The sequence below is a fragment of the Dioscorea cayenensis genome, unplaced genomic scaffold, assembly GCF_009730915.1.
Source record: "Dioscorea cayenensis subsp. rotundata cultivar TDr96_F1 unplaced genomic scaffold, TDr96_F1_v2_PseudoChromosome.rev07_lg8_w22 25.fasta BLBR01001260.1, whole genome shotgun sequence".
Taxonomy (NCBI): Eukaryota; Viridiplantae; Streptophyta; class Magnoliopsida; order Dioscoreales; family Dioscoreaceae; genus Dioscorea; species Dioscorea cayenensis.
The window spans coordinates 26,190-54,000 of NW_024087651.1; the positions used below are offsets into that span (position 1 = coordinate 26,190).

Sequence of the window (27,811 nt, forward strand, 5' to 3'; positions counted from 1 at the left end):
AACATCAATGTTTTTATATTTGTGGACCCACAAAAATAATATATACATAAAATAATAATAATAATAATAATAATAATAGCATTCCATTTATTTGATTCGTTTAATTTGAAATGAACTATATCTTATGCATACTAAATAGAAATTATAAACAATTTTATGGGTATATATGTAATAACTATGAAAGAGTGTTGATTCCTCTCAAATATTTATATCAATTTATAATGATAAATTAATAATCATTAACAATTAAAAAGTACTTGCTAAATATATATATATATATGTGGATAATTGTTAATGATTCAAGCAATCTAGCAAGTGCTTTTTTTCTCACTCACTTTCTCTGCATGATTATAAACATATGCTTTAGATATAATGATTTCAACTATATATATATTTTTAATTAACTATGTTGAGCACCAAATAATCTGTGTTTTTTAATGCTGCATATTTGTCTTCATAATGTGGATTTTTCAATTGAAGTTTTACATCCACCATTTTATCTTTATATTTTTTAGGGAAAATTACTGTTCACCCCTCGTAATTTTCAAAACTTCCCAAAAACCCTCCACTTTTTGCACCTGGACATACTCAGTTATATTTTTACATTCCTTTTTAACCCCTCACGGTAAGTTGAAGTGGGTCCACGATATGAAATTTCTTTTTGCCTTGCAAAGGTGGGAAAAAAATAGCGCCCGATCATAACTTTTCTTTATCGATAGTTTTTCAATCTTTGCCTCCTGCTGCTTTTTCTCAAACAAAGTTTAGAAGGCTCATATCTTGTTCTTCGTTCTTGTTGTTCTTCTTCTTCTTCTTTTTTTCTTCTTCTCATTTGGCTGTATTCGATTTTAGCTCTTCGGATTAAATTATGGAGTTTTTGTGCTATTCTAGAATACAGACGGGGAGGGGCAGTGCTAATGTTTGTGTTCTACGTTTGATGCAGTCCAAGTTGATCGCAGTATTATCGAGCGGCCGTGAGCATTCGAGGTAGAGATACTTGTTGAGAGCAGATGAAATCGCGAGGGCGAGAAGGCAACACAGGCGTCCCTAGGCGAAAGAGGATCGAGTCGTGAGCGTCCGGGGTCCGCGAGGGTGCGTTGTAGCCATGCCATGCCTCTAGTCACAATCGTAGATCGTCAGATGAATATGTTGTCGAGTAGGCGATTGTGTATTGTGTATATAGTTACATTTTATTATGTAACTATGGAACTTAATGTTTAACTTTATATATTACCGTTTAACTATATTAGTCTCTGTTTAACTTTTTATGTTTCCGTTTAAACTACATTAGAATCCGTTTAACATATACACCCTTGATGTGGCAGTCGGTTCCCCAGCGTAATTAATACACACTCCGGATCCCCTAAGCGTTTTCTCTGTTTAACTTTCTATGTTTCCGTTTAAACTACATTAGTATCTGCTTTAACATATACACAATATCATCCAGCAAGAACGAACCTCAAAACGAAGAGTAATGAATTTAATTGAATTTAGATACATGTACATTTACATTGACAAAATTTGTCATGTTCTTGGGAAAAATGAATTGAATTTAAAGCGGTTTACATTTGAAACTATTACACCTATACTGATGACTATGACCCGCTTACGTACACTACCCTCTGGTTCGTTTTACACGTATAAGCGGAGTTTAAACAATTACGTTGATATTTACACAATGAACTATATGCTTAAACAATGAAAGTGTATGTTAAAGCAATGAATACGGATTATTAAAGAAAGAATCGTGTATACAAATATAGAAAGAATGACTAAGAACCCAGCTTGCGAGACTCCTCTGGTGCTGATGCGGTACTGCCTCCCTCCCTAAGTATGCGGGAAACATACCTTAGTCGCGAGATAAGGGACGATCGGGTCTGCGGTACCGTAGCTTCTCACCGTGAGTGGCCTCGATAAACCGCATGACATAGACTGATGTAGTCGACACTTCCTTTTTACGTCGTGGGGCTTGATTATGCGTGAACAAGCGGGTACTTTGTGATGTCGAGCTCGCCCAGACTCCATGTCGTCTGAGGTCGAATAGGTTCAGCGTCGAGATATACAAGTTCGTATTGGAATGCTCGATTATTTTCACGAACACTATTACACAAACACAAATTATTAAAGCACTTACCATTTCTAGCGCGTTTTTATCGTATTCTTCGCTTTGGCATGAAGAATAATGCTTGTATTCTTGTTTTTCATTGATCGAGGAGCGAGCGACGTGGAAGTGGCTACTCATAATTATCGGGAGGATGGCGATGTCCACTTCGTGCAAGTTGCTTGCGGCATCTCGATCATAGCCATCGTGGATTCGTATGCGTCGTCGCCTGGCTTTGACGTGAACAAGGCCGGTGGCCGTGTGATGGGCGCGCCTCTTATAGCGATATGGCACTACGCTCGTCGTCTTTTTGCAAGATACATACGAATCGTCCATCACGTACGTGCGTGACCATCTCCTTCCCCTCGGCGGTCGAGATAGATTAGCCCGTGTGGTCGTGCTGCAGTCGTTCTTCCACGACCGGTCTTTGTGGTTGAGCGGAACAAAAGACATGTAAACAATGTTGTAAGTATAAAATTAAGCGTTAAAAGTATAAACTTTAAATTCTATATTGAATGTTTAAAGCGATAGCGGTAATATTTTAAGCAGTATCACTTATAAGTTAAATGTTATACGTAAATTTTTAAAGCGTTAACGCTCCTACTTAAATGGTAACTAAAGCAGTTTAAACAATATCATAAAAACTTCAAACTTACTTGTCCATAGGGGCGGTTGAGGAAGATCCTTATCAACTCCTGCTTTCGTACTTATTGAAGCGCGATTGGCGACGTATTTTTCTTGAATGAAGACTTTCCAAGTTCTTCTACTTTTATTGGCTTCCCTTTAATGGGGGGCACGGCAGCGGCATCAGCGGGAGACACTTCCTTACATGCTTCTTGTTCTTGTGGGATTGTATACGCGCCGATGCGGCTGCGGTCAGCCGTTAGTTTCCAAGTGAATTCCACGGCGGCGGCGTCAATCACGAGACGCAGCGTTATGCGGTTGTTCTTCTTCAGTGGATTGTGTCCGTCTTTGATGCCGCTATCGTCGGCGCCGGTTCCACCGTATGCATGATGTCGTCAACCAGCAGTCGACGATCTTTTCCACCGCGGCAAACTCGAGCGCCATCTTGATCTCCTCCGCGTGATGGGCGTATGTCATCAGCGTTAACAACATCGTACCGCCCGATGGTCGCTGCTATTATTTCATCGTCGGTACGCAGCGGGTGGAGGCGGAGAGCGTTATTGTTTTCCTCTTTTTTTCGAAGCTTCTTGAATGAGGCGCGTCTTGAAGGGTCACCCCGATGATGTCCTCGTCGTCGAACTCCGACAGCGTATCCGTCCGGGTGCTTCATTTGTTTGAAGGAAAGGCGCGATCGATTGTGTGTGACTGCCTTCAATGCCTACCCCGGCGACAAAGCGAGGGAACTCGGTCGTCAAAAATCGCGAGACTGCGTGAGAGTTGCGGTGACATCCTCGCTCTAGTGCGGGCGGGGAGCTGCCACGACGTTGCGGTCGAGCACGGCGGGGTCGGGCGGGGTGGGGGAGGGCTTCTCGGCCCTCGATGAATGCGTTTTGGCACAGGGCGGGGAGAGCAGGCGTCCGGTAGCGCAAGGAAGAGGTTGCCCTTTCATCTTGCCTTTGAAGCCAGCGGTTCGGGAGCGATAGCGTCCGACCGAGCGGTTGGCCGAACAAATACTTATCATCGACGTTGCAGGAACCATTTCGAGAAACTAGCATGTGTAAAAGCAAACAATCTTAGCGAAATTATTTAGTTTAAACAATTAAAACTATATTTACACATGTAACTCGTATATTTAAACGTTATAACCTATTGTGTTAAGCGATGAAACAAACAAATTAAACATTAAACTAAAAGTTTAAGCGGTAGTTGAACAAAGTTAAGCGGTAAGTTATAATGTTAAGCGATAGATGAATAAAGTTAAAGCGGTAAATGATATGGTTAAGCGTTAACGTCTACGATTAAACAAAATATTTTTTTGAATTATTACCTCTTTTCCTTCGAGAGATGACAAACTCGTCTCTATCGTCGCTTGCTTCGGTGAAAGTATTTTTCAGCGTAGCACGGCATCCTTGGGATCTTGCAGAAAGCGGACTTTCTTTCCGGTTCGGTCGACTCATAAAAACCCGGATGTTAAGCGCTCAAAATGCAGACCCTTAACATACCCGGTGTTGAGTCTTCTTCCCGCGCATCTAGATTGCACTCGGGTAGCGGCTTGTGGTATGTCCTCCATAAGCGCACTTGTGCGTCGCTTGCGCCCGTGCGTGAGCGCCCCCATTCCGAGTAGATCGTCGGCATAATCAGCGATCCGATTAGGAACCGAGCGGGGAGGTATTTGGGAAGAGGATTGTACCGGGGAGTACGCCCATCGATGGTTTGGCAAAATTCTCCTCTTACTCCCTCATCCAGCGGAGTTCTTTGAAGAGTGCTCCGATGGAGTCTCGTGTCTCTCGTACGTCTTCGATAAATACCTCTCTTGAAAGTGACCGTGTTTTTCTTCTTCGAAAACACGATCGCCTCCCCATCGCAGCGAGGCGAGAAACGATTGCCACGTCTTCGGGGCTGAAAGTCGACATGCTTTCCCGATCCTGAATTTATTGATGCGGTTATCGTATCTACTGCACGGAGAGTCGAGAAGGGCCCGCTCTTGGTATCTGACTTCAACTCGATGAAATCTCGTGAGCGGTGTCCTTCGGATGATCTCCCGATGTCGAGGATCATGTGAACTTTCGATTCGACCCAGCGGTCTCCACTACGGGTGTCAAGTAGCGTTGCCCGTTAACTAGATTGACCGCCCGTAATCACAAGACTGCGACAGATAGCGACCACGTTGTTAAGCGGAAATGTAATTTGTTAAAGCGGTTAACACTTTCGGTTCTTAAACAACTGATATCATTTTTAAGCGATGGCGTACACTATTAAGCAGAGATACAAATAATTAAAGCGGAGCGAACTAACTTAAAGCGGTAAAAGCTCGTTGTTTTAAGCGGAGACCTCAGTTTTTACAACTGCAACCATATCAGGCTAGAAAGGGAGTAAGCGTAGATTATAAACATTACACAAAGCACAACAATCGGAAAACCATTTTCGATCAGTATACATGACGAAAATGTAAAACAAAACAAAAAAACCCTAGCCGAGACATCTCACTGCAGACTAACAAAAACCCCGGCCGATTAATCCCCACGAAAGCTTGATGTCTTCCAACAAAAACAAAATCACAAACCAAAACCGAAAAAAATGTCTCTTCAGTATGAGAATAGTTAACAAAAAAACCATAATGAATACCTTAGGCTGCAAAGTGACGAAATCTGAGAATACTTGCGGGACTTCTTCTTCGAGGGCAGCGGGTGGAAAGGGAAGAGTCGCAGTGGGAAGAGAAGAGCTGGAGGCGCGAGTTGAGTCTGAGTCGCGAGTTGAGAGAAGACAAGCGTTGTAATGCCTAAGAAAAACCCACCCACTTCCTCTCACAGCCCAGAAATGGGTGCAGCCCACGACTTTCAGTCTGCAGGGCATTTTAGATCCATAAAATTTTAAATACACTCCGTTTAATGCCGTTCATGCTTTGGGGGTTTCAAAATCATGGAGTTGAAAAGGAAGGGGTTTTTGGGCATTCCGAAACTATGGGGGTTTGTTTGGCAATTTGGCAAAGTTGTAGGGTTTTTTTGGCAATTTCCACTATTTTTTATTTAATAAATAAATAAATAAATAAAATCAAATTATTTTTTGATCAATATACATCAAATTTTTTACATATGTTAGTCATGTTTTTATGACAGAAGCTGGTTTGAATCTTAGTTGATGCATAAAGTATTAATTCCCCATTTGCACTTAGTCCTTAATTTAGTTTGTGCGCTTTATAAAAAATAAATAAATAAACAATAAAAATTACAATATAGGCATGTGCTTAGAGTGAGTTGGATCATTAAATATATGAATAAATGAGATTAATGGTGGCCATAGACCAAGATAGGTTCAACGGATTTCAAGTTTAGGGTCAATGTAAGATTATAAGATGCTTTTTAGATATATAAATATGTATATAAGTCATAAACTCAGCCTCTCTTATTTGAAAGAAGAATAAAATACTAAAATCTCCTACGAGAAAAATGGTTTATTCAACAATTTTATTTTATTTTTTACAAATATTTATTTAGCAATCTCACGAGTGACATATTAAGATGCATTATTTTTTAATTAAAAATGTTTACAATGATGAAAATCTAAAATTGCATCGATCTTGTGTGAATTAAGATATTTGAGTACACAGGCAAAAAGTATTGAGAAAAAAAATCATTATACTAACTTATATGTATTAATAATTTTATTTAAACTAACTTAAATGTAATTTTTATTTAAAATATCAAAATAATTAATGACCTAAATTTTACATTATTTGATAGTAATAAAACAAAATTTTGAAATTGGGTAGGGTCGTTAATTGTTATACATATATAACTCTTGAACCAATCATAAAAAGTTTTGTTTTTAAATAAGATGGACAAATCACTCTAGTCCGACCTCAACTAATGTTGTGAGGAGCCCATCCCTCAAATTATCACTCTTTAAAAAAAAAATTAGCGTTATTTTAATGTTGCAATAAAAAAATCATTAATATAAATATTTTTAATTAGCGCCCGGAGTTAAGGCACAAAAACTTCATCAATAGACTATAACATCACTTGTTCTAAATTTTAAAATTTTAAAATTTCAAAATATATTTATCTATGATTTTATATAAAAATTTCAATACTTTCCATAAATATAAACTTTAACATGGGGTTGAAATAAAAAATATACTCACACATTTATATACATTAATGAATTAACCAATAATGTCTATGATCTATCATATTACAAGGCCCACAAATGCACGCCATCTCACTTTATTGCATCAATTTGGCAAAGTACTAAAAACAACACACCAAAAAAGGAATAAATTTTTTTTTTACAAAGACAAACGGTATCATACAAGACGTTATTAGAATATATATATATATATATATAAAAGTACACTAATTATGATACCTTATTTACCATGCAATCATGAAAGGAAGAAAAAGACATCCTTCCACAAAAAATTAAATATAAATAGACAGTATTACTATATTATTTGCACAATATTATAATAGTATCACAGATTTATATCACAACCTAAAGATTGAATTATAAGTATGTTTATTTATTATTTAAATAATAATACACCGTATTGAGTGATAGTTGTTAAAAAAATAAATTGGATATTAATTGAGATTTAAAATTTTAAAATAAAGATAAAAAAAATAAAAATGATCGATGCGAACAAGCGTGTGTGTGGGCCCTTTGATGGATGGATTAAAAGGGTCAATCCAATGAATGCTCATCATTTAAATCATCTGATCTTTGTCTACTTTAACACGTTCAACCTCAAAGTTTGGCTTTTCTTCTCTTTTTCTTTTCTTTTTTTTTTTCACTCTTTTGTTTATTGAATTTGAGCATGCACTCATGGTAAATGTCATTGTAAATTGATGTGGATTCCCATCAATTCATGCCTTCTTTCTTTTCAACTATCAATGTAGATAATGTTTACAATTATCTTCAGTAATTTGTTTTTTTTAAAATAAATTTAATATGAAAAATACAACAACATATGCAGTGAAACTTAACAAATTCCAAGGAATGAGGTCATGTAATGTGGTTCTATGAGTACAGTCTTTGTTTTCAAAAGCATTAAACTGTTTAAAAAGTGTCTGTGTATATGTATATATTCCAAAAAAATACAATTGCACTTTCAACTTTGTCTGAATTTTACCCAACCTGGTCACTATATTTTTGCATGTTTGGTCATGGGTGAAATTAATATTTTAAAAGAAGGAATCTTAATCAAAATTTACTTTATTGTTTGATAAAATAAAACAAGTAAAACTGAACTTTTTAAAAAGGAAAAACAAAAACTTGATTAGATGAGAATCACAATTGAAAAACAAAAGTTAAAAAAAAGAAAAAAAAAGAAAGTAAAACAGCATCCAATGTCCACAGTGAATTGTTACTTTTTTTTAAAAAAATAAAAATAAAATGGGGCCAATATTTGCTTTTTATTTTTGCAGAAACATGTACCTTTGCAGAAACATTCAATTCCATGCAGTAACTCACTCCTGAATATTTTTTACACACTTATCACACATTTATTTAAATTAATGCTAAATAATCATATATATATATATATAGACCAAGTCTCCTGTAAACTTCCATATGATATCTCAGAATGTTTGTCTTTTATCATTGGATTTTAATCCAAAGATAATCACTGTTTGGATGAAAAATAACATTTTAAAAACCAAACATTTATTCACATGTTTTTCTCTCTCTTTCATAAACATTGTATTATAACTGATTAAATTTATTTCTACTAGATCTATAATCTATAGTAAAATTATAAAATAAAAACCTAAAATTATAAAATAAAAACCAAATACTTACCCACCAATCTCTTTTTTTTACTATTACTATTATCAACCATTGACATTCACACATATAAATATATACTCTTTTTGGTTTTTTTTTACTTATCAAATTTATTTACTTCACATCTATTAAGGAAATAGGTTGAAGTTAATTAATAATCTAAATTTTATAAAAAAAATTATTAATTTTTAAAACTACTCCTATTTAAAACCTATATAGTTGAGTATATAATTTAATGTTTTTCTAATTATAATTTATAAAAAATTATATAAATATATTAAATTAAACAATAAATTGAGAAAAAAAATTATTTAAAGATAAATAAATTTTTTAACGTGATAAGTAAAAATAAAAAAACAAAGAGCTTAAAATCGTGACAGTTAAAAGGGTATATTTTTGACATTTTGCAAAAAACTTTAAAAATGCCACTGAATTGAAAGTGTACGACAATCGCCCACTGGTTGTCATTAAAGCAGATTGCAGGGGGGTATTTGAACCAAAAAAAACCCGTAAAAGTAGGATGACGTCATCGATGACGTGTTGGCCTATCATTAAATGCCATCAGATCCGTCTCTTCATAGCCGTCCGATCAAGTCCATAGCCGAAAGCGGAGCACGCCATCGCGCCATTAATTAGCCTCCTGAACAGAGATAATAATAGACCTGTCTGTCTATAATCACCCCCGGTCACCCCCTATTTATTTTCACCGCAATATTTTTCTCTCCCTTTTTTAATTAAGTGAATTTAAAAAATCGAGAAGTTTTCGGTAAAAACCTGGAAACCAAATTAACGTAACAATATATAATTAAATAAAGTTTTCTTAACAAATAATACTACCATTTTGATGGAGTATTGTGAAAAGAAGCAGATTATTTGGATTCCATGCTTTGAAGAGAATGGGGTAAGTTTACCGGGGGTTTTGATACTCTGCGAATTAATTAATCGTTCTCAGTCCTCAAGTAAGTCCATCCCGGGAAACACGTGAGTTGATACTTGATGGGGAAACGCGGTAAACGAATCTGGGAAACGCCTTTTTCTTTAGTTCTTTTATTATATATATATTCCTATTCTTCAATGATATCCACTTTTTTTTCCCTACTGAAACTAATTAAATATTGCATCATTATTGGCATGCTTTCACTGGAGGTAATTTAAAAAAAAAAAAATTTATAATTCGGGGTAGAAACAACTCACTTCTAACTAGTTTTTCCATAAAGAATAATCTCTTAATTTTTTTGTATTAATTCTTTAGATAAAATATTTATATTTTTGTTAATAAAATTTATACACACTTTTCGTTATAGTTTGTTAATTTTATGTGGGAAAAAATCTGATGTCTGACTTAATTTCATAAGAAATCAGGCATATATTGATTGTTTGTGTTTGAAACGTTTTAAATTTAAAACCCCTCAAATACAATGTAAAATAATATAATTAAGCTTGTTATTAATTTATAAATATATATTCATATATATTATAAAAAAATTTATTCATTACTAAAATAACTATATTATAGTATTTTTAAAATTATTATTTATGTATTTTAAAATTCTGCTCATTGGATTATCAATATAATAACTTGGATGAACACTTTTTTTAATTTATGATTTATCTATTTTAACAAAGCAATTTTAATGTTTTTCATTTTGTAGAAACATTAATTTTAGTCAATGCACGAGTAAAATGCTCCTTGAAATCTTGGCTATCAAACAAACTTTCCAGTTTGTTTTTACAGAGGAAAAGTCAAAATTATAAATGTTTTTTTTTTATTAAATTTCAACGTAAAACAAAGTGCTTATATTAATATTTTTTTTTATAATATCTCAATTTCTTTTTTTTTTTGAAAATCAAAATAATAATTAACTAGAAGAACAAAACAGTGAGAAGCTAAAAATAACAATAACATGTAAGTACAAAAAAAAAAAGAAAAAAACTGGAAAACAATGTTGATATCATCTCAAGTTCTCAACCATAATATATATATATATATTTAAATATTTTTATATGGAAAAATTTTGCAATAAAATAAAATAAAATAAAATATTTTGATAATAATGTTTGCTATGTTGATTGAAAAATGATTTTGACTCGTGAATAATGAGAATTTAATTGGTGGGCCAATAATGTCTCTTATATACCCAACCCAAAAAATAAATATATATTTATTTACATCCGTATATATATAACTTTCAAAAACCTTGTCTCCTTGAATTATCACTAAGTCCAATTCCACACATTCCCTTTGCTAACGTCAATTATGAATTATCCACTGCCATGCTTTCATTTCATTTTCCCATTTCCAACTTTATCGATTCATTTTTGAATTATATATATATATATTTATTTATTTATTTTTTTAATATGATAAGAGGAAAGTAGCATTCCCAATCTCACTTTATTTAAGAACAAAATAATTTTTTTTTATTATTTTAAATTTAATTTTTTTTTTTGTACATGGGTTTGTGATTATCACCCGAGTCCCATATCTCCAAATAAAAATATAGAATTAGATATTCACTTCTCAGCCTTTTTGCATATTGAACTTATTTGCTGTGTATAAAAAAAATAACACTCTCAAAATTTTCATATGTCTAAATTTCTTAATTTGCAAATAAAAATTCTGATTCTTTTCACATGCATCAAAATATCTGACTTTCTCAAATAAATATGATGTATATATATCACCTATATTTAGAAATATTTAATGTCTGGTCCCTTCTCATCGGCAACGAAATCCATCTAATCAATGCATCAAAATTATCACATCAAAGCAAATTATCTACACATATACTACTTTTATTGTTTAAAAATTAATTTCCACGTAATTTATGATAATTATGCCAAAAAAAGAAAAAAGAAAAACTCAAAATAATAAATTGACCATCCGACATACAATTTAATATTTATGAACAAATTACATTTTCAAAATTTTCATGCACTATAAAAATAATTAAAAATTTTGTAAGGGGGCAGAATGAAAAAACGCATGATTTTTATGATTTCCACCTCCACATGTTCCTCTACTGTTGTTTCTTGAATAAACAGCAATGCAAACGAGGACTCTCTCTCTCTCTCTCTGTCTATCTCTATGATGTGTCTCTTGTTTTTCTCTCTAGATGGTCCCCCACACAAAGCCCATAGCTCGCTTCCTCTCTCCAGAGTCCAGAGAGAACAAGGAGAGAGAGGGAGAAAGAGATCCTAGAGATAGAAAGGAGAGAGCTTGGGAGCAGTGTCTAGGCTGTAGGTGATGGTGTTCAGTGAATAGTTTGTGTGGATAGCGCCGCACCACCGAAAGCGACTAGTCTGCGCTGCTGATTCTTCTTCGAAGCCCCCTAAGCAACCCATATAACTCTCATAAAGAGAAAGCAAAAGGCTGCTGCTTAATCATCACTGATAAAGAGAAGCATAGCGAGAGAGAGAGAGGGGTCGGGTGCGAGGCTGGACTGGAGAAGAGAGGAGAAGAGAGGAGGAGAGGAATGGAAGGGTGGAGGTGAAGGAAAGGTGGGATCTTGTTGGTTGGTGTTGTGGGATTTGGAGGAGAGATGAAGTATATGAAGTTGGGATCAAAGCCTGATGCTTTCCAGTCGGATGGGAGTGGCGTCAGGTGAGACTTTGGATTTGTTCTTGTTGGATGTGATAAAGATGGGGTTTTTCTGGGTTTGTTGAGGGATTTGAGTTCTGGGAATGTGGAAAGTTGGTTTTTTGTTTGATTTGTTTAGTTTTGGAATTTAGGTTGGCTTCAAGTTTTTTTTTTTTCATGATTTTTGTGGTTCTCTTTTTGTGCCTTGATTTTTGGTCTGATAGTTTGTAATTTTTTCGGTGAAATTTGATGTTTATGTGTCTTTATTATTAGCTTTGTTTGGGAGTCTGCTGTTCTCTCTAACTCCGAGATGGTTGTTGAGTTTCATGGTTTTGTGGTCCCATTTTGTTGTTTCTTTTGCTGTTTTGGTTTTAGTGTGACAAATTCCAGTTTTTGAAGAAGCTAGTCAGAATGTTTTTCCTTTATAAATATATTTATATATTTGCTGACGATTTTTCTTTCAGTTTCCCTCTACTTGGATCTTTTGAGAAGGTTTTCTTTATGTGAAAATCGTTTTTGTAGCTAATATTGTTCATATTTTTCTTGAAGTTGAGGAAATCGTTATGATCTTATCAATCTTAAATGTAGCTAGCTACTGGTTGTTTCAAAAGGATTTTTCATTATCTGGATTTTGCATAAGTATCTATTTTCAAAAGGTGTTTTCATTAACTGTCACACTGAAGATAAAGTGAGGATGTACTGCAACATTGGTGTTTTTGACTTGTAGTCTCAGTAATAACCTGTTAGCAGATGAACAGTGAAATCCCCGTGGTCTGTTGCAGTACTTCTATAATATTGTTTCTATATTTCCTTAATTTTCTTCTGGATGGAATACTCATGATACAAGACTAATAGTTAAGATGCTGTTCATATTAATTGTTGTTGTGATATTCTTGTGTGGGTTTGGTAATTTCTGCTTTCCAGTATGTTTGTGTGTGTGTGTGTGTGTTTATTTTTTTGTTACTGTGATGTTGCACAGAACTATAATTTGAACATCCATATGGAAAAGTCTCTGTTTTTGTTTTTAATTGACTTGTTTGCAGGTATGTAGTGTCTGAATTGGCTACTGATATAGCTGTCATCGTTGGAGAAGTGAAGTTTTACCTACATAAGGTAAGTTCTTTTTCTCCTACCATGCTTAAATCAGATTCCAATTTTGAGTTGATATACTGCATACATCATATATGCTCACTCTGCAAATAATTTTATTTTGTTGGTGAAGTTGGTATTTGCACTAGTCTTTGTCATGGCTTGGTTTCAAAGCTCTTAAATTCCTAATGTTTAGTTTTTTACCATTGTAAAGTATTCCATGTTCTATTGAAAAATTTTTAGGATGTTAAGCTTGATCAAACACTTCATCAATCAATTGTTAATTCTCGGCATTGCACCGTGATGAACTTATTTAAGTCACTCGCATGCAGTTTCCTCTTCTATCGAAGAGTAACCGACTGCAGAGGTTGGTGCTCAAAGCCAATGAGGATAGCACTGATGAAATCTACATGCTTGATTTTCCTGGTGGACCCAAAACGTTCGAGACTTGTGCGAAATTCTGCTATGGCATGACTGTCACACTCAATGCCTACAATGTTGTTGCTGTAAGGTGTGCGGCAGAGTATTTAGAGATGACCGAGGGTGTTGAGAAAGGCAACTTAATTTTCAAAATCGAAGTATTTCTGAACTCCAGCCTGCTCCGTAGCTGGAAAGATTCTATCATTGCTTTACAAACTACAAAGTATTTGTTACCATGGTCTGAGGAACTGAAAGTGGTTGGTAGATGCATAGATTCCATAGCTTCCAAGACATCTGTTGATCCTTCTTATGTTAACTGGTCATATTCCTACAACAAGAGATCGGGAGCTTCAAATCAAATTGTCGAACATCATCAGAAGAAAATGAATGTTGTTCCCAAGGACTGGTGGGTTGAAGACATATGCGAACTCGATATCGCTCTTTACAAGCGAGTGATGATTGCAATCAAATCCAAAGGGAGAATGTCTTCTGATGTTATAGGGGAAGCTCTCAAGGCTTACGCCTTTAGATGGTTGCCTGATTCTTTTGATTCCCTTGTTTCTGATGACTATGCAATAAAGTATAAGTGTCTAGTGGAAACCATCATCTGGTTATTACCTGCTGATAAGAGTTCAGGTTGTTCATGTAGTTTTTTACTAAAATTGCTCAAAGTCGTTATCTTGGTCGGAGCAGGGGATTTGCTAAAAGAGGAACTGATGAACAGGATAAGCTTGCAATTGCATAAAGCATCTGTTAAGGATCTGTTTATTCCTGCAAACTCTTCTGAAGAGACGGTTTATGACATAAATCTGGTGAAAAGTCTTGTGAGAAGGTATATGATGTTAGAGGGGAGCAATGTCGACTCCAGTTACTTTGAAAACAGTGAAAACAAGGGCGATGAGTTGAGATTAGGGAATGCATCATTGTTGACCGTAGGTAAACTAGTTGATGGTTATCTTGCTGAAGTAGCCAGTGATCCCAACCTTTCTTTGTCGAGCTTCATCGAACTCTCTGCTTCCATTCCTGACATGGCGCGGCCAGTGAATGATGGCTTATACACTGCCATTGACATTTACCTGAAGGTATACTTACTTTGCCGTGGTTGTGTCTATATTTTTTTGAAGTAACTTGAGCCCATTATCGGTTTTTAATGCCACGGCTTTTTTTGTGCATTGTCTAATATTTATAGGAGCATCCAAATTTGGCTAAAGCCGAGAAGAAGATGCTTTGTAGTCTATTGGATGTAAAGAAGCTCTCGACAGATGCTTGTGTACATGCAGCTCAAAATGAGAGGCTTCCCCTCCGTGTTGTTGTTCAAGTACTCTTCTTCGAGCAAGTGAGAGCAGCAGCTGTGGGACTGACATCTGAAGCAAATGGCACCACAAACGGAAGCACAAGATCGACCGCAAACATTGAAGCAGATTGGGCCATACCAATAACCGACGATTGCAATTCCCTCAAGAAACAACTAAGGACTGTTAAGATCGAAGAAGAGTGTCGAGCCAACGAAGAGAAGAAGAAGAATGCGAAGAACACTAAGAACAAAAGTGGTGGACTTTTGTTGCCTTCCCGATCGAGGAGGATCTTCGACAAGCTGTGGGCATCCAGTAAAGGTCACTCCGAGATCAACCGGAGCTCGGAGACATCGGGAAGTTCTCAGAGCCCCCCAACCACAGTGAATCCAGGGGAAGCAAAGTCATCAGGCTCTTCATCAAGACACAGAAGGCATTCCATTTCTTGAAAGGAAAATTTTGGAATGTATTTGCTTTCTTTCCTAACTTGTATATGGAAAAAAAAGCAGTTGGTTTTTAGGTATTGTGGTTGATCTTTGTGTATGCATCTCTCTCTACTAATGTTTCATTTTTAATTATGGTTTCTTAGGAGTTTAGCAATATTGTTTTTGTATTATTGTCCTCTTTCCTAAGCTTGTAATATTTTCAATGTTTTGTTATCTATGACTATTACTAGAAGATCAAGAATATGTGCTTGTTTTGAAATGTATAAAAAATAGTTGTTATGTATTTCATTAACAGAAAGATTAACTGAATAATTAGAGATAAAAATAAGCTATAAAATTTAAAAAAAGAGCTAGAAAAACGTGTTTGAAAAATTCGGACTATAAAAGGTTGTTAATGTAAATAAACAAGGGTTTAAGGGTTTATCTGAAAAATTTTTGACTATAAAAGGGCTTCTATGTACTGCAATTGCCCTATCTCCAAATCCCAATTCAAGAATTCGTGCGAAGATGGTTGGCGCGAATCTGAAAGCGGAGACGTTGGCGTTGATGGAGAAGAGAGCCTCCGTGGAGGCGGAGATGAATGCCATCATCGAGATCCTCTGCGGCCCCGGCGGGCCGGGGATCTCCGGCAACCTCGTTGATGCTGAAGTCGCTCTTCCTTCCTTTTGGGTCTATCTGATTCTGTTTCATTCTGTTCTGTTTGATTCATGGCTGTCGTTTTTGCAGGGTTTCCCTCGGTCTGATATCGATATCCCTGCTGTCAGGTCGCAGCGTCATCGACTTGCTGGTGAGAATTCTTGATGGCTTTGGTTAATCCTAGTCCAATTGCAAAGAATGAAACTTGCGATTTTTTCTTATTACATTTGGAAATCGGAATTAGGGTTCTTTTTAGGGTCGAAGTATGCAGGATGTGTCTTTAGTGTGTATGGTTAGATGGAGTGACGAGTTTGAGCGGATTGATCAATGAGAGATACTGGATTTGGGTGAAATATGAATGGTGAAGAACCTTTTAATATGTGTGTGTGTGTGCGCGCGTGTATATATATTTAACCATTCTCGTTGCTGTGATTTTTGAGATACATGATTTACTGATTATTTTAATTTTCGTTTGTTGATATTTGTGTTTTTTATTTAAACTTAAATTTCTCTATTTATTGTTGGCAGAACTGAGGAATGATCATAAATATGTCACAGCTAAAATCGATACAAATTTGGAGCTTTTGCACTCTGTGAAATTACCGAATAGTGGGTCAAGGACCCCCGAAAATTCAGGTTTGGTAAAAGAAGCAAATTGTTCTGTTTTTCTCCGCTTTGATCTTCTATGTGATATACATATTTAAAGTAACTATGACTTGTGATGTGATTTTGAAAGGAAATTGTCTAGATTTGGAATATATGCCTAACTTTTATCCATGATAAGGGAAAGATGGAGAAACTGTGACCATTTGGTTTGACACAGCTTTCTCTAATCTTTTCTGAACCAAGACTGGACTACTCCCTTTTGTATCTTAATTGAGCAGGTCCAATATCCACCAACCATTATGAAGTGAGAAGGCTATCAATGATGAGAACTTGTAATGCTAAGGCCTAGGGTTTGCATTTTTGATGTGGTTATTAGTTTTCACACATTTATTTGATCTTTGATGATCTGAGTATTCATGTTGAACTTATGAATATACAATGTTTTGTTTTCAGTCCTTGTTTCTAACCAAATTGTTCCCATGGCTTGCCAATTCATCAAGATGTCCAACTTAGCATGAATAAACTCTTTGGTATACTTCGACACCTGACGCTAATCTAGTTATGATTGTCTTTTGTACAGCTGCATCTTCGTTGCATGATACAACATCACAAGCTTCTCCTATGGATGAAGGCTCAGTTCATAGGATTCCTTTTGCGATTATTGATGAAATAAGTGATGCTTCACCTGCAGCAGAAGATGGGTTGCAGCTTGGTGATATGATTGTAAAATTTGGAAATGTAGAGAGTGGTGATAGTTTACATTCAAGATTAGCACTAGAAGCGCAATCCAATGAGGGTCATCCAGTGCCTTTACAAATCATGCGACAAGGATCTTTGTTGAACTTAACTGTTACTCCTAAACAGTGGCATGGTCGTGGACTATTAGGGTATGTTCCATACTTTAGGCAGATATTATTCCATGAATTGAAAATTTGCATGTTTCATTTAGTTTCTTTGAGATTAGGATCATTGCATACTGGTGATATTTACATTATCTTTACCTGGACACCACAATCTATTCTCAAAATATCTGGTAAAGCACATATAATCTTTTTACCGCTATTTTTGACAGTAAGCTTTACACTATAAGGGAGATACTTGTGCTTAGGCTTTGTTACGCCATCCTTTCTCCCTTCCTCATATATAAAATGTATGAATAATGAGCAAAACTGCAGATCTGTTTGCAAAGTAATTAGACCTGTTCTTTTCTGTTAAATGTAAAACTTACGGTTTCAAAAGATGGAATGTTTTTGCCATTGCTTAAATATCAATTCTATGCGCTATTTAAATGTGGACAATTGCATTTTTGTTGAGAATGTCAGAAGGTCTTATTTCAAAAAGGCAAATTGTTATTAATGCATCCTTTGTTTATTTTGAAATTTTGAATAAGAGTTTGAGTACCATCAATAATATTGTTCGGGCATTGTCTACAATCTTGATCTTACACTTTTTAGGATTTAGGTATGTATAGTCATGTTATATGATAAGATGCATATTGATGAATGCAGTTTCATGGAATTTTTTTGACTCACTTATAAAAGCTAAAATGGTAGAAATATGAAAATTAAAAATGATTCCTTCTGTTAAACCTATCGATTCTTCTTTCAGATAATCAATGATTTAGGAATTTTCTGGCAAAGTTGCTTGATTTCTATTCTAATTAGATTGATATTTGTTGGTCACAGGTCATCTAGCATTCAATCTAATGCTCATTCATCTTTTTATTCTTATTGTTGTTTTTATTTGTATTTAACCTTGTAATTCTTTTTTACTTATTGAACTTTGCATAGAAATTTGGTTTCAATTTGATAATGTCTTTTGCTTTTTTTAATTTGCAGGTGCCATTTCCGGATGTTATAATCAAGGAGCTTTGTCTGAAAGACGGGAGTCGGTATGGTTTTGTCAATATGATTTCAGCAGGAAAATAATGTGTAAAATTGCTTGCTGGTGCATGATTTCTTTGATTTCATGTGAATGTAAAGCTACTGGGTGCTGGACATCCTTATCTTCAGAAATTGCTTATGCTTACTTGCATGATATAATTTATTAACCTATTGTCCCTAAGCATAATTGCTTATCAAGTGTGACACTAACTCTGGTATTGGATGTTTTTCATTTCTGCCTAATTCATGGGCATTTCCTCCCTGTAAATGTCTTTGCAGCAATACTTTTCATGAGAACAAGTTAGAAGTTAATCTGGTTTCAGATAATTTCTTGCACATCCAATTGCTGTTGTGAGGATCCTTCAAATGGCAACTGCATGGTAACTCAAGATTAATGAACGATTCTTAAGCTGTATCATTGTGCTCATAGGGTGCCCTTCATGCAGTTAAAGCAGTTGTATTTCAGCTGCACATTGAGAGCTTACTCTATTAACATTTCTCTTTCAGAGTTCATAGCAAAGTGGGTTTTATGCACAATTCACTCTTTATTACTTTATTGTCTCTGGTTTATTTGCCTGATTTTCATTTTGTACCTTTTCATGTGAATCACCTTTGCATCTTTGGTATAGAACATGTTAGCTGGAGAGCTCATTCTGTGTATATATCAGCCCATTATCTTTGGGTATTTTTTTACCATTATCTCATGGCATAGGAAGATAAATAATTGTAGAAGCTGTTGAATCACCCACTGACAATGCTTTTCTAGATTTTCAAGACGGAGGCCTCAAGCAGCTAGTGAATGCTATCATCTAGGTTTGGTACATGAGATGATTTAAATAGATATAATTCATCTTCTGCTGACATCTGTAGTGACCATTTGGATGTTGATACAATCTTTTAGAGGCCTTTCGTGCTTTAAGCTATGCATGAAACATTGACAAAGACACCTAGTGGGGTTAGCCTTCCCATGTGTTTGACATCGGATTGAGGGGAGGTAGAAGAAAAGAATAAAGGTTGATGGTAAATCGTCCTTTCTGTGTTTGATTAAGAAAAGATAGAATAAATAAATATTAATCTTTGGTTTGCCTTGTTTGGGAAGATTGTGCCAGATGGTGTGTGCTTTCCTATATAGGGAAGTATATACTGCCAACCATGTTATTTTTCTTGCTATTTTGAAATCACCAAATACTCTTTTGGTACTATCAGGCTTACTTTTTCCTTGTTGTGTCATAGGCAGATGTTTGGATTTTATTTCGTTGCTTCTGGGATTTAATTTTGCATTATGATGCTCTGTTTCTTTGCTATCCTGTTGATTTTAGATGGTTTCCTTGATGATTTGATCAATTGCCTTAGACGGTAATCAGAAGAGACTTCATTGTCTCAGAAATATTCTTTTTTGTTTTGTTCTTTATTACTGTTGAAGATAAAGAGTCCTCCAAGTAACAATTGCTAGTTTTTGATAGCTTGAGCACTTTTCTGTGGAAATAAATATAGTTCAATAGTCTACTCTAGATGATTTTCATGATCTTTGTCAATTTCTACTGTTAGGTTATATTTGAGATGGACTGCGAATAATGAAAACAGACAGATTCTGACGCATTTTATTGAAAATTTCTTAATTAGATGATTATGTAATTGCTTCTATCTCAAGTATTCTTTTCCAAGTGTTAGGTGAATCTTTATCTAATATCTCACCAATTTGTAGGAAAGTATCTTTATCAAATTTATGTTTCCCTGCAGGGGCCACAAGCAGGATAGTGACAAATCATGTGTCACAGTTCTTGTGTATTGGTAATTGGAGTTTTGCTTAAAGGGGTATACCCTTTTTATCATATTCAAAAGCCGAAATTGCATTACATCATATTGAATTGCTTGGATTCTGCTATTTTCTTGACCAAGGTCCAAGTTGCAGCATTCAATCTTATTGATTTATTTTTTTATTTTTAATTTTATATCATCTTATAACTGAATTGATCTACAGTGTTTGATGGGGTTGTCGTTTGTCAGATATGAGCAATGGATCACTTCATGTTGACAGAAGGAAAAGTTCTAACTTTTTGTGATTCTACAGGTAAGATGGTTTTATTGGTTGATTTATTTAGAATATACGCATCTTGTTGTCATTCTACATTGTTTTATCATTGTCTTTTATGATGGTTGAGTCAGCAGCAGTTCCTTTTATTAAAATCCTATGTCTTTTCATGATGAGTTTTCATACGTCAGAACTGCTTCACATTTCTTACTGTATTTTGTATGAAACTAGTCCGAAACACTGCACTTTTTGACAGTTAGTAAAGTAGAAATAACAGTAGATTTGCACCTTCAGATTTCATGCTGAACTTGTGGGCTTGTATGAGGTTTAATGGGTCCATTGCTATGTTTTAGCGTGGTCCATGTCCTATCCTTCAACTTTATATGTGGATTCTGATTCTCTCAGTCTTGGTTGGCTTGATCTTAAATAAACTGGTCCTGTTTGTTCATGATTGTTCACTCATTGAATAGGTAATTCCAGTTGCTGATGCAGACACTGTTCAATTGGACATTCATCAGTGTTTTGTTTCTAGATTTAAGTTCTTCCTAGCTACTTGACTTTTCTTGAACATATCTGAATTGTTTCAAAAGATTGATCTTTACTGAAGTTTCATTGTCATGTGAACCTTGTTTGTTTTAGGAAGAAAGGCTGATTTCTTCTTGTTCAGAAATAACTCTTGTCAACAAAAGACCTAAAAATAGTGAAACACTTTGTCCGGCTCGAATCACAGCTTTAGGGCGACCTAGACTCAGCCATCTCTACTAATCACAAATCTAAAGTTTTTATTCACTTGAGTAGTTGAGTGTTTTCTCATCTTTCCTTGGGGCTAGGTCATGCGTCAGCAAACATAAAGTAAACCAGGTAATTTAATTTCTCACGGATTCATGATAATCTTCAGTGATATCTGGAACTCAATGGTTTTTGTGAATTTTTAAATCTTGCCCAGCTTAGACGAAAAAGGAAAAGAAAAAGATGTGACTAATTTTCTTTTAGATTCATGACAGAGTTCTTAATTTTGATAAGCAACATGAACAGATTCCAACCCATTCTTCATGAATTTTTGAGATCATTGTTCATTGTTTGTCCATTTTTACTCAAAATGACTTGGACTGGCAACTTTTAAAGGTCAATGGGAGTGTACTCCATGATACCCTGTCACTGAAGCAAACCCACCAAGAGTAGCAATGTAACAACTATCAATCAAATCTTTGCCTGTTCCATTTCATAGCAGCATTTTGAGTTAATGCTCCATTTCATTCAAGAACTTGGATGGTATATAATTGATATTTTTCATTCTCTTAATATGGTTGTTGGTAATTGGTATGCATGCTGTTGTTATACGCATGTAAATTCCTGTATTATAAATAAAGACTTCATATGTATCTTGAGATCATGATGTTTGTTATCTAGAGAATTAAATTAATTATGATATTAAAAAGTCTATTTGCGTTATAAATCACAAACTGCTCTTTCGACATACGGTCCACCAACTAATGCTTTTTGTTATTTAAATCTCTGCTGTTTCATGGACCAGATCACAACCAAACAATTGGATCCATTTTCTTATGCCACCAGTTTCGGTAAACAGAAAAACTATTACTTAAATCTATTTATGGTAAATCATCAATGTAGACTATAGACAAAGGCTTTTATTATATGAAATCATTTTTGTTTCTTGAAAATTTATTTTAAAACAAAAGGTAGTAGTACATCTATGTAAAAGCTTTTGTTAGAATTAATGTTTTAATATTTTTCAAAAGCATCATTTACGCCAAAATTAGAGCATATTTCATCACTGGGAAATTAGACCCAGAATAAATATTTTTATTAAATTTCAAGGTTTAAAACCATTAAAAGAAAAAGAAAAAAAAACAAAAACAAAAAGGAAACGGCGGCGCGTACGAAACCTTCCAGTTCGACTGCGTACCGTTTGAAAATTTCTCAAATCCAACGGCTATTGCTTCCATGCGATGGCATTTTGGTAAAACATACCAACGCCAAGGGTGTATACTTTCCAGAATAACAAATGTTCAAATGTCCTAACATGTCCGAAAAGATGATAACCGGCTACACCAGGTCATCCCATCAGCTCCGACCCGGATGTTCCGGTCACCTTCATTCAAATCACCGTTTCCTCTCACCCTTCTAACCCCATCACTTCTTCTCCTTCTCCTCCGTCGCTTTCCGGCGATCGCCGGAGTGGATCCAAGCCTCTGTGGAAGATCTACAGTGCGCTTCGGCCCTCGTGTCGTGCTTTTGGAAGTGGGATGTGGACTCGCCGGAGCTATGGCGAGGTCCTCCAGTGCTGGATCGAGGAGACGCTTGGCTGGATGAAATGGAGGGTTTGAAATCCATGGCCGTGTTTCTAGGGTTTTGAGAGGGCATTGGGAGGTTTAGAGCCATTGGTTCTGGTTGAAAAGTTGGGAGGTTTCTCGAGTTTTCGAACAAGTGCTAGTGTTTGGGAGTTTGGGATAGCGATAGAGTTGGTCTAAAAAGTAGAAAAGATTCAGGTGTGTTTCGTGAGACATTGACTCTGAGATCCAGAGCTAAAAGCAGGAAGAGAAGGTGGTGCTCGGATTCTCTCATGGCTGGGGCACCCAGGGTGAGGTCCATGAACGCCGGAGACATCGAGGCGAGGCCGGTGCTTGTTCCGGCAGGCAACAAGGCCCGGTTGGTGACCAGGAAACCGGTTTCGAAGCCTCCTCCGAAGGTGGAGGCGAAGAAGCTTAAGATTCCGGTTCCGGCTGTGGATTCGCCGCCTTCGTCGCCAGCTCTTAGCCCGCCGGCGCTGTTGAGACGGCATGAGTTGTTACTTCACTCGAACCTTTCGATGAATGCTTCTTGCTCGTCGGATGCATCTACTGAGTCCTTCTGCAGCCGCGCGTCCACGGGGAGGATTGGAAGAATGGGGTTCACTGGCCGGCGGAGGCAGAGTGTTCTGAGAGCGGAGAAGATTGGTGCGAAGCCTGAGAAGATTGTTCCGGATGGTGTCGTAATGGGCTCGCCGGAAGTCTCGCCGGGGAGAAGAAGATGTGCTTGGGTTACTCCAAACACTGGTTAGTTTATCTTTTTAAATTTTAATTTTCATTTTTGAGGGTTAAATTATGTTGGCAAAATTTCTGAATGTGAATTTGAAGACCGTCAGTTTTTCTTCTTTTGTTTAATTTTGTTTTCCAGGACTAATTTTAGCAGCTAAATCTCTGGATATATTTCTGTGTTTTGTGTTGATTTATCTTGAATTGTTTTTTTGGCTGGTTTCCTTCTTTTTTTTTTTCTTTTAATTTTGTTTCAAGGGAGTGGTTTTGTTCTCGAAACTAAGTTTCTGAACGTGCTTCTGCATTTGTGTTGATTCATCTTGGGATTTTCTTGAAGCTGGTTGGTTTTAATCCGTTTTATGTAATTTTATTTTGAAGGAGTCATTTGGGTAGCTTTATTTCTGAAAATGCTTCTGTTTTGTGTGTTGATTCATCTTGGACTTTTCTTGGAACGTATTATTGGCCAATTTCGTCCCTAGTCTTGGACAAGTGACGCTTGAATCTATAGATTATGCTACCTGTTCTGAAGATTTTAGTTTGTGAATTATTTGGTAACATTATCATGATATTTCTAGAGTGCATACAGTAATTTCCATTGAGTAGTGGCACAACAATTGTGGATGACGTTCATGGCTTCACTTGTTTGGCGAGAAAGTGGGGAAATTCTTAGTACTTCATGACTCTTGCTTACTGTTTACTTACTGAAACTTTACTTCAAAGGTTATTTCCCTGTTCTGTGCATGTTTGTGGCATTATGCAGTATGGTAGATTTGGGTGATACTGTGTTTGTCCTGCTTTAGACATTTAATTGAATGAACTTATAATTATTATTTTTTCTTATGAACATGTATTACAATACTTGCACTTTTAATTAGATCCTTACTCCTAAGATAAATTTTTACAACACAATGTCCAGTATCATTTTGCCAAGTGGAAAGGTCCATGTTTTATGAAAGCTACTTAGCAACCGTTTCTGAGTTGAAAGGAAGAAATGGAAATGCTACTTTGACATGTCCCTTGAAGTGGAAATTGTCATATTGGGAACTATCTTTCAGTTTATTTATTTGATAACGATGCTCACATTTTGTTGGTCACTTATTTGATTGGATTTTTTGAAATATTTGAAATAATATACATTTTTTCTTTTTTGTTTAAGTGAAAGGTAAAACCTTTATCATCATGTGCATGATTTATTTAATGTTGGTGCATTGGTACAAGATTATATGACTAGACCATATCATTTGAGGAAGAACCTAACTGCAGATCCTAGGTGATCTATGCAAATGGAGGTTTAAAAGGTTAAATAATGTGGCTGATAAAAGTACCTGACATGTTTTTTCACTTTTTTGACATGTTTTTAGCATAATTTGTTTCAACTTGCAGCAGATATAATTTGCAGAAGCATGATTATTGTTATGCTGCATGTCCTTTTAACTTTTTGCTTCTATTTTATTTATCAATTGATAAAGATTAATTGTTGTATACAAATCACAAATTCTTCCATGTTTTTATGATTTTAGTATACCTATCATTAAAACATCTTTTGCCATTTTCACTTAAATTCTTCATGTTTAATTATTCTGTGAGCCTTTTTTCAGTTTAAAATTTAGTTTAATAGCTTGATTTGTGATTTTGCCTGATTGGTGTGTCACATATCATTGAGTACTATTTTTTACATAGATAAATTCTAAGTCATAAACGATAAGTTGGCATGATGGATAAATATGAGAGTGCCCAAAGATCCTGTGCAATAATAGGTATCTTAGGATTTTAATCAATAAATCGGCATAAAGTTTTGCATGAGCAAGGTGAAATTGGAAATTATGCTCAAATTGTTGGTATAAAGGTGTTCTTCTGATTTTCAAGTGGACGTCAATTATGTATGCACTACTTTCAAATATACATATATTTCTGGTTTGCAGATTGCTTTTAGTAACACTATTTAATTATTTCAATCTTGCAGATCCATGCTATGTTGCTTTTCATGATGAAGAATGGGGCGTCCCGGTGCATGATGATAAGTACAGCCTATCCACCTTAACCTTCTTTTTAATCTCATAAAAAAAGATCCACCGGGGTTCCATTGAGTCTGATTTTCTTAAATTTCACAGGAAATTGTTTGAGTTGCTTGTATTCTCAAGTGCATTGTCTGAGCTTACCTGGCCAACAATCCTAAGTAAAAGGCAGAGTTTTAGGTTAGTTCCAGCCATTGAAATGGAAGTATCTCCCGATCGTTCTGGTTCTGATGTGCCTTCATGTATTTTTTTTTTCTTTTTCAGGGAAGTCTTCATGGATTTCAATCCTGACGCCGTTGCTAAACTAAATGAGAAAAAGTTCATAGCCCCAGGAAGCACTGCAAGCTTTCTACTATCAGAGCCAAAGCTTCGAGCGGTTATCGAAAATTCACGCCAAATACTCAAGGTTGATCTCTATTATGTTTTCTTATCTTTTCTTCTAATCATCATTTTCTTTTCCTCAATTGATTCACCAAGCATACTTTTTTTGGATATATATTCTTTGGGTCCCTTATGAATCATTATCTTTTAGCAATGTCTTTGACTTTTAAACTAGTACTTAGTGTTTTTGCAAAATTCCCCAGATTGCAGAGGATTTTGGATCATTCTCCAATTACTGCTGGAGCTTTGTAAATAACAAGCCTATAACAAGCAGGTTCCGTTACCCTCGACAAGTCCTGGTGAAATCCCCGAAGGCAGATGTGATGAGTAAGGACTTAGTCAGGAGAGGTTTCCGTTGTGTCGGCCCCACTGTCGTCTACTCCTTCATGCAAGCCGCAGGCTTAACCAACGACCATCTCATCAGCTGCTTCCGATTCACAGAGTGTGCCGTGGGAGTGACCACTTCTGTGATACCTGCAGGTGTAAATGTAAATGAAGGAGATAGGGTTGATATAGATCAGAAGGTGGTGCTGGAGAAGATGGATGTTTGTGAAGACGTTGCTATGTGTATTGATTTGCAACTGTGAAGAGTTAGTAGTAAGAATGATGGAGTGTGTGTACACCAATTTGTTTTCCTGGTGCTGCAGCTATTAACCTAATCTTTGAGGGTAGAATTTGTGTATAAATGTGGCAAGATTTTTAATTTTTTTATGGAGCCTTCTTTGTAGAGTTAATGCTATTTATATAATGAATTAGATGAAATTTTTGTACAACTTATAGAAACAATAATGCTTTCTAATAATTATTGTGTTTTAGCTATGATTTTTTAGTTTGAATGAGGATGACCAATTTTTATGGTGCTTTATTTACAGCAGCTCTATCGTGAACGCTAAATTATGGGGCTTATTTTATTTATTTATTTTTGCTTATATAACCCGCCATGACTTCAGTTGCATATATGTACTCTATTATTAGAGAATTTATAAATGCAATTATACCCCTACGAAAGCTCAAAATATCTTATCAGGCACGATTTTCATTTATTATACTTCTGGCACAAAAGGGTAGATTAGCATTTATACCTCTAAGCAGTTACATTCTCATGTTTACTCTTAAAAGGCGTGCATTCCTCCACAAATATTATTTTTAATTTTTTTATCAGGAAAAACCCTTTTCCCCCTCACATCTTCTTTCTAATACCATTGTCAAATGTAATATGAGCTACATAATTGAAAAACACTCACAATTTTCGGATAAAAATTTCAAATGTAATATGATTTTTTAGTTTTAATTATCTGCATGTGAAAAATCTAAAAATTAACCCAGTACACTGAATCACTGATATGAATGAGATTTATATTTTATAATAATAATTCAAAAAATTTCAGGAGGATCAAGTTAACTTCTCTTAAAAATAAAACAAACAAATGCTACATTATGGTACCTCTGAACATGGATGGAGCCTAGATCTCATAAGAAGTCCAGGAATTGAAATCCAGATCTACTACCATCATGCATGGCATGGCCCCCACCATAAAACGCTGGAGCTTTGAAGAAACCTCATGATTCAATGAACAGAGCAATTGGCAAAAAGAAAAGAAGGCAGCAATAACATCACCATCTGGGGAAGGAGCCTTTTAAGCTTTGGAGTGCATGCATGGTATGATGATGCCTATTTTGGTATCTACATCCCTGTAAATGTCTAGAATTGCACATATAATCCTGATAAATTTATAATGGCATATAGAGTTCAAAACTGCACATGATCCCTAAACTATGGGATTTTGGAATGTTAGTTTTGATTCTTATATCCCACATTAGACAAAAGGATCAAAACAAACAAATTCATATAATTCAAACTAGAGTGGATTTAACCCTTGCATGTATTCAAAA

General features: G+C 35.4%; 3 protein-coding genes across 4 annotated transcripts; all 3 read left to right on the plus strand.

The window, feature by feature from the left end:
- The first annotated feature begins 11,575 nt into the window (after nt 1-11,575).
- Nucleotides 11,576-15,407, plus strand: LOC120255978 (BTB/POZ domain-containing protein NPY1). Of its 2 annotated transcripts, none has more exons than XM_039263746.1 (4): nt 11,576-12,107; nt 13,127-13,196; nt 13,505-14,674; nt 14,782-15,407. In XM_039263746.1, the coding sequence occupies exons 1-4, from the start codon at nt 12,046-12,048 to the stop codon at nt 15,331-15,333; spliced, it is 1,854 nt and encodes a 617-aa protein (XP_039119680.1). In that variant the 5' UTR covers nt 11,576-12,045; the 3' UTR covers nt 15,334-15,407. The 2 variants fall into 2 exon arrangements, with proteins under 2 accessions (XP_039119680.1, XP_039119681.1); XM_039263747.1 differs by having other exon boundaries at nt 12,007-12,107; nt 13,135-13,196.
- A 386-nt stretch (nt 15,408-15,793) lies between these two features.
- On the plus strand, nt 15,794-18,717 carry LOC120255982 (26S proteasome non-ATPase regulatory subunit 9). Its single transcript, XM_039263751.1, has 5 exons — nt 15,794-15,978; nt 16,057-16,117; nt 16,495-16,602; nt 17,153-17,459; nt 18,411-18,717. The coding sequence occupies exons 1-5, from the start codon at nt 15,838-15,840 to the stop codon at nt 18,430-18,432; spliced, it is 639 nt and encodes a 212-aa protein (XP_039119685.1). The 5' UTR covers nt 15,794-15,837; the 3' UTR covers nt 18,433-18,717.
- Nucleotides 18,718-22,503: 3,786 nt separating this feature from the next.
- On the plus strand, nt 22,504-26,622 carry LOC120255984. The gene is made up of 5 exons (XM_039263753.1): nt 22,504-23,543; nt 25,486-25,543; nt 25,634-25,717; nt 25,802-25,943; nt 26,122-26,622. Exons 1-5 carry the CDS (start codon nt 23,072-23,074, stop codon nt 26,503-26,505), a joined length of 1,140 nt encoding a protein of 379 aa, XP_039119687.1. The 5' UTR covers nt 22,504-23,071; the 3' UTR covers nt 26,506-26,622.
- Nucleotides 26,623-27,811: the final 1,189 nt, after the last annotated feature.

Bases quoted from the DNA above. Each gene is read 5' to 3' on its own strand.
- LOC120255978 (XM_039263746.1), top strand. From the start codon at position 12,046: ATGAAGTATATGAAGTTGGGATCAAAGCCTGATGCTTTCCAGTCGGAT. The intron at 13,197-13,504 runs GTAAGTTCTTTT...ACTCGCATGCAG, and splicing joins TGAAGTTTTACCTACATAAG to TTTCCTCTTCTATCGAAGAG. The intron at 14,675-14,781 runs GTATACTTACTT...TAATATTTATAG, and splicing joins CCATTGACATTTACCTGAAG to GAGCATCCAAATTTGGCTAA.
- LOC120255982 (XM_039263751.1), top strand. From the start codon at position 15,838: ATGGTTGGCGCGAATCTGAAAGCGGAGACGTTGGCGTTGATGGAGAAG. The intron at 16,118-16,494 runs GTGAGAATTCTT...TATTGTTGGCAG, and splicing joins GCAGCGTCATCGACTTGCTG to AACTGAGGAATGATCATAAA. The intron at 16,603-17,152 runs GTTTGGTAAAAG...TCTTTTGTACAG, and splicing joins AAGGACCCCCGAAAATTCAG to CTGCATCTTCGTTGCATGAT.
- LOC120255984 (XM_039263753.1), top strand. From the start codon at position 23,072: ATGGCTGGGGCACCCAGGGTGAGGTCCATGAACGCCGGAGACATCGAG. The intron at 23,544-25,485 runs GTTAGTTTATCT...TCAATCTTGCAG, and splicing joins TTGGGTTACTCCAAACACTG to ATCCATGCTATGTTGCTTTT. The intron at 25,718-25,801 runs GTTAGTTCCAGC...TTTCTTTTTCAG, and splicing joins AGTAAAAGGCAGAGTTTTAG to GGAAGTCTTCATGGATTTCA.